The sequence below is a fragment of the Micromys minutus genome, assembly GCF_963924665.1.
Source record: "Micromys minutus genome assembly, chromosome: 2".
In the NCBI taxonomy this organism is placed as follows: domain Eukaryota; kingdom Metazoa; phylum Chordata; class Mammalia; order Rodentia; family Muridae; genus Micromys; species Micromys minutus.
The window spans coordinates 93,089,008-93,100,318 of NC_137971.1; the positions used below are offsets into that span (position 1 = coordinate 93,089,008).

The window sequence follows — 11,311 nt, forward strand, 5'->3', positions numbered from 1 at the left end:
AATAACTGAAATAATACTGATTGAAAAGAACTGTTAAAATGTTTTTTCGAATTCTTCCTTTTCAGAATACTTCTGAGGGTGATAAATATGCCTGCTCCCCTCTTCCTTCTTACCTGGAGGGCTGTGGCTGTATGGTAGAGGAAGAAAAGGACTCCCGGAGGCCACTTCAAGATGTTTGCTTTCATCTTCTAAAACTCTACAGTGACAGGTAAACTAAGCTCAGGATGGTAATCACTCCAGTCAATGTCACTGAGATAATTAAGGATACAGTGGGGTAGGAGTTACCTCAGCAAACTGTCAACACGGCGCATTTCTGTCGCTACAGAAACTTCCTAATGTGATTTAGGGATTAATTCTCAGTCCTAAATTTTTAGGGAAGCATTGTTACTATAAATTAATATTGTTGTTTCAGGAATTTACATAATTGAAATCATTTATATTCTTTCGTGCCTGTCTTCTTTTCACTCAGCATGATTTATCCGTGTTAATGTGAACAGCAGAAGTTGGTGTGGGGTGGATATTTGTTTTGGCACTGCAGATTTTTGCGTAATTTACATACTGATTTGCTGGTGGGTAGTTAGATATTGTTAGTTTGGCTATTAGGGATAAAGGTGCTATGCTATTTACAAAACTGGCTGCATTAAGCCAGGTCTTTGTCACTACTTGGAAATTGAGGTGAGAGTGGTTCACAAAAGCCTGACAGTTTCAGACCCCCAGGCAATGTAACAAGAATGCTTGTTATTTCTCATTCTCACTGGTGAAGTACCAGTCTCTAATTGCTGGATGTCCTCTTTAGCATTTGGTATGGTGTGTAGTGGTACTCTGTATGTTGTATACATTCTGTATTTTTCTTTATTTTCGTAATTTGAGATTGAGTTTCTAAATAGTCTGGCCTAGAATTCCCTCTCCTATGAGTTAGGATTACAGTAATGTGCCTCCTTGAAATAAGTTCTTAATAAAAAAGACAATGGGCTGGGTAGTGGCTCATATTTTTAATCCCAGCACTCCAGGAGACAAGGCAGAACAAACAAAAAAAAATAAAACAGGAGGCAAGGCAGGTGATCTGTGAGTTCCAGGACAGCCAGGGCTCTGTTATACAGAGAAACCCTGTCTCAAATAAACAAAACAAAACCAAATTTGGGGAATGGGGATGGAAATGGCTTATCTAACTGTAATAAATTAACTCATGAAGTTTTATCTAAATAAGATATTTTGGTGCTTCTTTAGTTCTTAGACATAACTAGGGTTTTTGGTTTTCTTTCAACTGTTCACAGATAACAAACAGGTCACTCTTCAAGCTGCTTCCTTTAAACACAGAGTTATAAAATAGAATTATTTTAAATTGTGCTGTCTGGTTTTTGTTAAGATTTGAATCTTTTTTTTTTTTTTTTTTTTTTTTTGAGACAGGGTCTCTTTGGCCTTGGTTGTCCTGAAATCACTTGTAGAACAGGCTGACCTTGATCTGCCTCTGCTTATGACTAAAGGTGCCTGTCCTAAAATTTAATTACTACTTAATTTATTGTATTTTGTGTATGTGACTGCTTTTGGCTACATGTATAAACGCACTCAAGGTGGCAGATTATCAAGAACTAGAGCTATGGGTGGTTGTGAGCCACCAGCTGGGTGTTGAACTGAATTCAGCTTCATTGCAAAAGCAGTGAGTGCTCTTAAGCACTGAGCTATCTCCTTAGCTGTTATTTTTCCTGAGAGAGAGTTTCTCTGTGTAGCCTTGGCTGTCCTAGAACTCACTCTGTAGACCAGTCTGGCCTTGAACTCACAAAGATCCTCCTGCCTCTGCCTCCTGAGTGCTGGTATTAAAGTAAAGGTTAGCACTACGACCCCCCCCCCCCAGCTAAATTTTTTTCTTAAAACTTTTCAAGAAGAAAGGTTTTTGTTTCAGTTCATTTGCATGTTTCTGCTTATGAGAGTTAAAGACACCTTAAGAGAGCCCATCGGTCTTTCCACTATGTGGGTCCCGGGACTGAATTCAAGTTGGCAGACTTGGAAATAATAAGAGCAATAACCCAGAGCCATCTTGCCAGTCCAGAAGTTTTTTGGTTTGGTGTGGTTTGTTTTGTTTGTCTCTTTAGGGGTTTTTTGTTTTTGTTTTCTTTTGGTTGTTTGAGACCTGGTTTCTCCCTCTAACAGCCCTGTTTGTTTTAGAACTAGTTCTGTGACCACGCTGACTTTCAGACGCACTGAGATCTGCTTCCCTCTGACTGGGATTAAAGGCATGCACTGCCACTGCTCAGCAGTTTCACTTTGTTTTGTTTTTTTTTTTTTTTTTAAGATTTATTTATGATTTGAAATGTAAATACAGAGAATATCCAACAAAAATAAAATTTAAAAAATGTTTATTTATATATGTGAGTACACTGTCGCTTTCTTCAGACTCAGAATAGGGCATCAGATCCCATTAAAGGTGGTTGTGACAACCATGTGGTTGCTGAGAATTGAACTTGGGACTTCTGGAAGAACAATTAGTGTTCTTAACCACTGAGCCATCTCTCCAGCCCAGCAATTTCACTTCTAAGAGGTTAGAAGCATTAAGCCTGGGGGGGGGGGGGGGAGTAGGGGAGTAGTAGCGCATACCTTTAAACCCCAGCACTTGGTGGGCAGATTTTAGTGAGGAATATATGGAGAAACTGTTTTGAAAAACCAAAAGGAAATAAAGTAGCAGATACTATAATAAGAAAGGACAGGAAGAATGGACATTGTAAAAGTTCATATGCTGGAATAGTAAAATGCATAGTTAAAACCATTTCCAACAAACCTGTTAGATGACACTCTTCTGAGAGGTATCTGGCATTTCTGTGTAGGGGCTACTGATGAGACTCTGTAATACTTAGCCATCTGGTTATTTTATTGTGTCCTGAGACACAGAACAGTTAACCTGGACAGTACAGACCTGCCAGCTTAGTATCCTGACTGAATGCTTTCTTCTCCTCAGACATTATGAGCTCAATCAGCTCCTGGAACCCCGAAGCATAACTGCAGACCCTCTGGACTACCGCCTAAGCTGGCACCTTCGGGAAGTGTTGCGTGCTCTTAACTACGCCCATCTCTCAGAGCAGTGTGAGGGTGTGCTACAGGCCAGTTATGCTGGTCAGCTGGAAAGTGAAGGACTCTGGGAGTGGGCCATCTTTGTCTTCCTGCACATTGACAACTCGGGGTGAGTGAAAAGTCATTGAACCCACTGGGAATACCCAGCACTTCAAGGATTCCTTCTCAGTGAGGGATTGCTTGCAGTAGTTCTCAGTCTTCGGACCTCGATCCCTTTGTGAGTCAAAGGACCCTTTCGCAGGGTCACCTAGACTATCAGAAAACAGATGTTTATATTATGATTCATAACAGTAGCATAATTATAGATATGAAGCAATGAAAATAATTTTATGGTTGGGGGGGTCATAACATGAGGAACTGTGTTAAAGGTTGCAACATTAGGAAGGTTGAAAACCACTGTCTTAAAACATCTGTTAGATATAGCTGTGTGATAAATTTCAAAGGGCCTGGAGAGATGGCTCATCAGTTAGACATTTGCTCCTTTGCTATGGGATCTGAGTTAAATTCTCAGCACCTGTGTTGGGTGACTCACAACTGCCTGTGGTGACTCCAACTCTGAAGAGATTATAACCAACTTTTTGTTCTTTTAAGTTTGAAGTGGTCCTCTAAAGAGGAGATTGCCCATTTGAGTGGCTGCCTGGGGGACCTTCTCAGCTGTCCACCTCAGCCTTCTCCAGGCCATGGATGATGCTTATTCCAGTTTCTGTCTTGCCCACAGCATGCGTGAGAAAGCTGTTCGAGAACTACTGACCCGGCACTGCCAACTCTCAGAGACCCCTGAGTCTTGGGCTAAGGAGACTTTCCTTACACAGAAGCTTTGTGTGCCTGCTGAGTGGATTCATGAGGCCAAAGCAGTTCGTGCGCACATGGAATCTAATAAGCATTTGGAGGCCCTCTATTTATTTAAAGCTGGTCACTGGAACCGCTGCCACAAACTAGTCATTCGGCACCTTGCTTCTGGTGAGTGCAAAGGCCTACCTCTCCTAGACTTACCCCATATTTTTCTAACCTATAAGCCCTCGTGGTAGTTCAAGCAGAGATAGTATTCATTTCAGAACGTGGCAGGCTTAGTTTGATGTTCTACCAAAACACAGTGAAGAGACTTGTTCTGGACAAGGGCCTATGGTGTGGGGAAAGATAGCATTGTTGTAGTTACCACCTCCCAAACGTTCTTACTAAGCTCTGCTCACCTCTGGAATTGTTACCAAGAACATCAGAAACAGCCTGAAGCCAGGAGTTTCTCACCTGTTCCTTTTCCACTTTCACATCTGCCTTGAAATTTTAAGAAACAACATTCTTTGTCCTTCCCACCTGCCTTAGATTTATGTTTGGTTTCTGCACTGTTATGAATCACACCCTTGTACACTGAAGTCAATGGTTTATTTCTTCAGATGCCATTATTAATGAGAACTATGACTACCTGAAAGGATTCTTAGAAGATCTGGCACCTCCAGAGCGCAGCAGCCTAATTCAGGACTGGGAAACCTCTGGGCTTGTTTACCTGGATTATATTCAAGTAATTGAAATGCTCCACCGTATTCAACAGGTACCTAAAATTCCTTAGACTACTGTCTAGTTTCTCTTTTTATTAAAAGCAGAGACTTCAAAAGGCTGCACTTTTTAACCCCCCCAGCACTTTAAAGGCAGAGGCAAGCATATTATCTTTGAGTCACAAGACAGCCGGACTATGTAGAGAGAACTTTCAAAAAAAGAAAAAAGCCATACTGTACAAAACTAAAGAAACCAGGTGACACACATGTAATCCTAGCACTGGGGAAGCAAGGCGAAAGGATTGGGGTTTGTGGCCAGTCTAGGCTGTGGGAAACTTTTTATCAAAAACTTATTCATAGAAGACGGGACTTTGGAGTTATTTGTTTGCACCTTACCCTATAACCTAAGCCAGGACTCGCTATATACAGCCCAGGCTGGCCCCTTTTAGAGTACTTACTGGGAGTAGGGGTTACACACACCATCGCACTGATGCACAGGTACAAATACAAGTTGTGGGAGTGGGCTCCCTTCTGGGAGTCAGACTCCAGTCATCAGGCTTGGCCGCAACCACTGTTTGCTGCTGAACCTTCTGGTGGCTGGCTCTGCTTCTTATTAAACTCTCTCACTCCCAAAACACAGGGTACGTTTTTCATACTTGCCAAACATTCTATATTCTTTAGTTTGGGAGCGACCTTTTTCTTTTCTGTTGAGTATATGAGTTCAGAGCTCAAGCTTCTCAGGTCAAACTAAGTGACTAACGTCAGTTAAGCTCTTCACTCTTGCCCCGGGAGGGTTGTGTGGAGTGAGAGCTGGAGTAGTCAGTGCGTAGACAGTGTGTGTCCAGCAGGGCTTTCATGAAGGTGAGACAAAATGGGCACACCTTACACATACTAAAATCCTGATGACAGTTCCCATTTTCATTCATTTCTGATTACACCTAAGCCAGGCTTCTAGTGGCATATCTTAGTAGTCACTGAAGAAACATTTTTACTTGAAATTTGTTCATTTATTGAACATAGTCATTAAGAACCCAAAATATGCTGAGAGGACTGGATTTTGGAGCTATTGAGGGTAAACAGCATGTTTTTTTTCTTCCTAAAGTACTGGTTCAGTGGGAAAAGACATGTGAGTAAGCCAACAATACTACAGAGTAAAGGAAACGACTCACCATGGATTGATTGTATGCCACTCACAGTATCCATATTCAGAACCTAATGAAATGCAGTCCTCACTTCAAATCCAGTCTGGGGCTGGAGAGATGGCTCAGGGGTTAAAATCACTTGCTGCACTTGCAGAGGTTCAAGTCTTAATACCCACATGGTGGCTCACAGACATTATCCAGTTCCAGGAAATCAGTGCCCTCTTCTACCCTCACACATGCCGACATTCAACATGCACAAGATAAAAATCTAACTTCCCAGTTGTGTTTTGCTGTTTTCCTCTTTACTGCATGTGTTGCACGTAAACACATTGCACCTTACAGGGCTTGACTATTTCCTTTACCTGGAAAGCTCCACCATGTTTTTAGGAAGGTCTCGGCTTACAAATGGCCTGCCTAAGGAAGTCTCCCCTAATCTGAAACAGACCTCCAGTTTCTTTATTTCCACAGCTTACAATTCTTCAAGGTTTTCTTGTCTATAAAGTTCATGAAAGCAAAGATGGCAGAGGGTGAGACTAGTTTGTGTTTAGGGGTAAATCTGCAAGCTCTCTTCAAAGTGAGTTGCAGAGCACTTGTAGCCAGGCTTAATGGCCTGCGTTTAATCTCCCAAGCTCACATGGTAGAAGGAGACCTCCTTTGGCCTACATGTGCTTCCATGGCATGCATTCACAAACACTGAGTAAATGGATTGAGTAACCTTTAGGAAGAGCAGGTGGCAGAAGAAAAGTAAATCTGGTGTGTTCTTAATGTCTCTGACCAGCTGTGGTGTTATCTGCCTATGATTTCCCATGATGAAACAAGAGGGTAGTGGCAACTTTGGGACCAGCTTCGGATACACAAGGAGTTCTAGGCCAGTTGGGGTTACATTTAAAGACCGTATCAAAATTATAGAGAGTGACTCAGTAGTGTGGCTAAGCTCCTAAGGTGTTTGAGAAGTAATGGTGATCGAAGCTTCAGCAAGGAGTGTGGCACAGGAACAGAAGGTTGGTTTACTGGGCTAGAACTAAGGACTTAGAAATCAATGCATTGACTATAATTGGAACCATAGGGAAGATCAGGAGACTGTATAAATGAGTGGGTACTGCACTGTTTTTGAAATGGCCATGACCTTAGAATAAGAAGACATAAATTAAATGTTGGTTTAAATGTCACCTCTTATCACGTGTGTGTCTGAGTATCTGTTTCTCTGAACCAGATTTACCCTAGGTTTTCTGGTGGTTCATAAAAATTATGTGGTTTGTGAATCATGATCTTAAGACCTGTCCAGCCCAAGGCTCTGTGTTCTTTCCATTATGGTTACTGTTAGTGCCTTGTCCTTAGCAACTAGATGATATAGTAGTAGTGTGGGCACTGCCACCAGCTCTTGGGTTTTCTCCCTCTACTATCGGTGTCATTAGGATTTTGTGTAATCTGAGTGGGATTGAGGTTTGTGTGGGATTTTTGGTTTTGTGGTGGTAGTGTTTTGTTTTTGTTTTTTTGAGACATGGTTTCTGTCTTAGAACTCATTCCATAGACCAGGCTGGCCTGGTCTCATCTCAAACTCAGATGCATTGAAGTGCTGAGATTCAAGGCATGTGAGTCAGAAGTTTCTTTTGTCCTTAAAAACAGTGGTTTCTCTGTTTTTCTCTAGGTGGATTGCTCAGGTTATGAACTAGAGCACTTACATACCAAAGTGACTTCACTGTGCAACCGGATAGAGCAGATTCCGTGTTACAGTGCCAAGGATCGCCTGGCTCAGTCAGGTAAGCATGTGGGCACTATTTGCTCATGGCTGTTACTCCCCACACCATGTTCTCAGCACTAACTCTGCTTTTTCCTCTCTAGATATGGCCAAGCGAGTAGCCAACTTACTTCGGGTAGTACTGAGCCTTCAGCACACTCCTGATGCCACCTCCAACTCAACGCCAGACCCTCAGCGGGTCCCTTTGCGTCTTTTGGCTCCCCACATTGGCAGACTCCCCATGCCTGAGGACTATGCCTTGGAGGAACTGCGAGGCCTTACCCAGTCCTACCTTCGAGAACTGACTGTTGGGAGCCAGTGAGCCTGGCTCTCGCCACCACACTCATGCCCGTTCACACTCGCCACACCACAGTCCCCAGCACTGTTTTAATTGACACTTTGCCGATCTCTGGGACTCTCTGTTCCTTTCTGCTCTCCTACGCAGCATCCTCTAGTTATTCAGAGGTTTTCCTAATACTGAGCATAGCCTACAATAGCTCATAAGGGCTCTGGAACAATAGCAACCAAAAGGACAGGTCTCCAGTTACCAACCTCAAGACCATTCCTTTTTTTTTTCCCCTCTCTCTTTTGAAAAATGGTCAATAAAACCTCTTTAGCAGAACCTCCCAAAACCCAGGGAATTCTTTCCATACCCAGAGTTCTGACTCTCACCCCATGGCAGCATCTAACCTCCACCACTGCTATATGACTAGCTGACCTTCCCTTATAGATTTGTTCCTCAAGTAGATTTCTCAGTTAACTGGGTTTGGGAATCAAGAGAGTTGGACCTTATTCTTTGATATATTTAAGATAGAAGGGCTGTCTGCCGTGGAGGCAGAGATCTTCAAGGCTTTCACTCATGCCTTGTATGTCCTTTGGACACCATACTATCATGTGCAGTGGCCCCAAGCCGCAGAGAACAACTCTAGAGAAGCCCCAGAATTGCTCTGGCCCTTGATCATCAGTCATTTTCCTCGATTTGTCAGAGGAGTTTAAATGAAGTATGTCAAGGGTTTTCCTCCCTGCTCTCCTATCTAGCCAAGAACATTTCCCAGAAGGTGAAACTGTCACTGAGACAGGTCTGGCTGCGCCCTAAGGGGCAGATAGAGAAGGCCTTCACCACATTGCTGCTGGCTGTGGGTAGTCCCAGGCACTAGCCGAAAACAGCTGATATTTGAGGCTGTCACAGATAATATGACCACCCTGGGTCTTTATGCATGAAGATTATGTAAAGGTTTTTATTGAAAAAAGTATATATATATAAATAATCTAGATTATTTTCCTCTTTCTGAAGTACTTTCTTAAAAAAATAAAATGAAATGTTTATAGTATTCCTGGTGGTATTGACTTTTTCTTTGTGTCTTTGGAGACTCTGGAATCCTTGTCTAAGAAGAAACAGATCCTAAGTTAAGAACAAGGGGCCAAGGAGTGAGTTCAGCAGGTCAGACAGCGCTAACCACACAAACCTGACAACCCAAGTTCAGTTCTCAGAATCCTCATAAAAAAGCTGTGTTAGCCGACATCTATAACCCCAGCACTCTGAACTTTTTACGTGTGTACAGTGTATTTTGGTCATATCCATTACCCCTTCTCTCAATTCCCAGCTTTCTGGTGGATTTTGTTTGTTTTGTCTTTGTGTGTATTGTGGTTTGTCTATATGTATGTCTGTTTACCACTTGTGTGCCTAGTGCCCATGGAAGCCAGAGAGCATTGGATCCTCAGGAACTGGAATCAGGAACAGTTACAAGCCACTTTATGGGTGCTGAGAATCAAGCCTGGGTTCTCTGGAGGAGCAGCCAGTGTTCTTAACCACTAAGCCATCTTCCAGCCCAGTTTTCTCAGAACTATTATTTATATATGTGAGTACATTGTAGCTATTTTCTGACACACCATAAAGGAGCTTCAGATCCATTACAGATGGTTGTGAGCCACCATGTGATTGTTGGAAATTAAACTCGGGACCTTGAAGAGCAGTGAGTGCTACTAACCACTGAGCTTCTCTCCAGCCCTCCTAGAACTCTTTATTAGGGGATGGAGACAGGAGCATCACCCTGGAAACTGACCTGCCATCTAGCCTAGAGAAGGCAACATGGCAGCAGGAATTAGAGACTGTGCCTCAAAGGAAGAAGGCAATAACAATTCCCAAGTGTGACCTTGGGCACACATGATGCTCACAAACACTGCACAGTTAAATGCTGAGCTGAGATTCAAAACACAGACACTTTATCTGCAGTCCTGGGAATTGAACCCAGGCCAGGTTCTTTGCTGGCTAGGCAAGATCTCTACAGTTGAGCTACATCTCAACTCAAAGGCTAAGCTTGTAAGGACAGATGTAGGGACAAGGAAGCTATTGACTAATAAATACTGCTACACATAGACTCTAAATTGAAGTTGTTCCTCTGTATATACTTTGTATTCAGAAAGCCTGCTCTGGTCTAGAGATTATTAAACACGGAGTCAGAGTCCAAGTCCACTGTTCCAATTGTTAAACTGAGGAGCAAGCAAATTCCAGGTAGGTTTAGACCAAAGCCTGTGGCAGCATCACAGAACTGAAGGATAAAAGGGCAGATTGGGTCTGCTTTGTCTGAGTCTTCAGTTCCTGAGGCCAGGAATAAACCAGTCTGCAGCCCTCCCTCCACTGACTCAGAATGGCCAGGCTTCTGGCAGGGAATTTGTCTTGTGCCAAAGGTGTTTTTTAAAAAGAATGTGCTGCAGAGACCGCTCAGGGTTCTAGTGTCATTAAGGATTACTGGTTTGAGAGTGTAGGATAAGGTCATTAGGTAGCTAGTTGGACCCAGCCTATCAGTCTAAGGTGTGGATTTCTATAGGTCAATTATATCTTTGTCAACTGGTTACAAGCTTATTGTGTGGAAGGCTTGAGGATTTAACATATAAATCTAATAATTTATTAGTTATTGAGTCATACGGGGCCATGGGGAATATGAGCTAAGTTCCCTGCTGGCAGGGAAACAGCTGGGAGAGGGCTGTTCGCAGCAGCAGGCCTGTATGATTAAGAAACAGCAGGGCGAGCACATTCCACTCAGTGGCCTTCCCCTCCCCGCTGGGGGGCTCCAGAGTGAGAACCATGGGACCAGAAGCTTTTTGTTCACTCTTTTATTTACTGAAACCACACCAACACACGCGGGAAGCACTTGCTCTCAGGGCAAGCAGTGTTGCCTTTCTATTAGTATAAAAAAGGAAGGCTGGGCTATAGTTCACTGTTGCATGCCTAGCATGCAGGAAGCTCGGTTCAGAACCCAGTGCTGCATAAACTGAGCATATGTTGTGTGCCTGCCTGTATCTCAGCACTTGGGAAGAAGAGGCAGGAGCTCAAGGTCATCCTGGCTACATTGGGACTTAAGGGCCAGCACAAAAACTGGAAGATAAGCACATAATTGTAACCCAAATATTTGGGAGGTGGGAGGCAGAAGTTTGTGTCTTAAGCTACCCAGGATTCTAAAGCTTAAGTCTTCTAACTGCATAATCCTCACTGTGACCTTTAACCTCTAATCCCTAACCTTAATCCTAACCCTGATCAACCCTTCCTACCTGTCCACAGCATTTAGGTAGAGTATCAGGGACTGAGGAAATGCTTCACAGAGCCGTCTAAAGTGGTCTGACTCGGCACACTCCCATGAGGAGGGCAGACCTTAGCTGGCACAAAACACTTGAGTCCCTCACTAGGAGGAAAGGTGCTGGCCTAAAAGGAGCCTCTAGAATTCAAGCAAAGAACGTAGCTGAACTGGGAAGAGGGGGTACAGTTCTCATTCACAGGCCTCAGCCCCATATACCTTTAGAGTCTAATGTTTTGCACCTTCAGATTCTGGCATCTCTAAACCTTCCCAACCCCCAGGATGAGCCTTCATGCTGAGTTACAC

At 43.3% G+C, this 11,311-nt stretch overlaps 1 protein-coding gene across 2 annotated transcripts in view; it reads left to right on the plus strand.

Annotated features, from left to right (window-relative positions):
- NUP98 (nucleoporin 98 and 96 precursor) overlaps window positions 1-8,720 on the plus strand; it is an 85,254-nt gene extending 76,534 nt beyond the window's left edge. For both annotated transcript variants that reach the window (XM_080911234.1, XM_080911235.1), the window contains exons 28-33: window positions 66-208; window positions 2,951-3,172; window positions 3,782-4,023; window positions 4,455-4,609; window positions 7,344-7,455; window positions 7,538-8,720. In XM_080911234.1, the coding sequence (XP_080767360.1) occupies window positions 66-208; window positions 2,951-3,172; window positions 3,782-4,023; window positions 4,455-4,609; window positions 7,344-7,455; window positions 7,538-7,755 (1,092 nt within the window). In that variant the 3' untranslated portion in view covers window positions 7,756-8,720. The remainder of the gene's footprint in view (window positions 1-65; window positions 209-2,950; window positions 3,173-3,781; window positions 4,024-4,454; window positions 4,610-7,343; window positions 7,456-7,537) is intronic.
- Window positions 8,721-11,311: the final 2,591 nt, after the last annotated feature.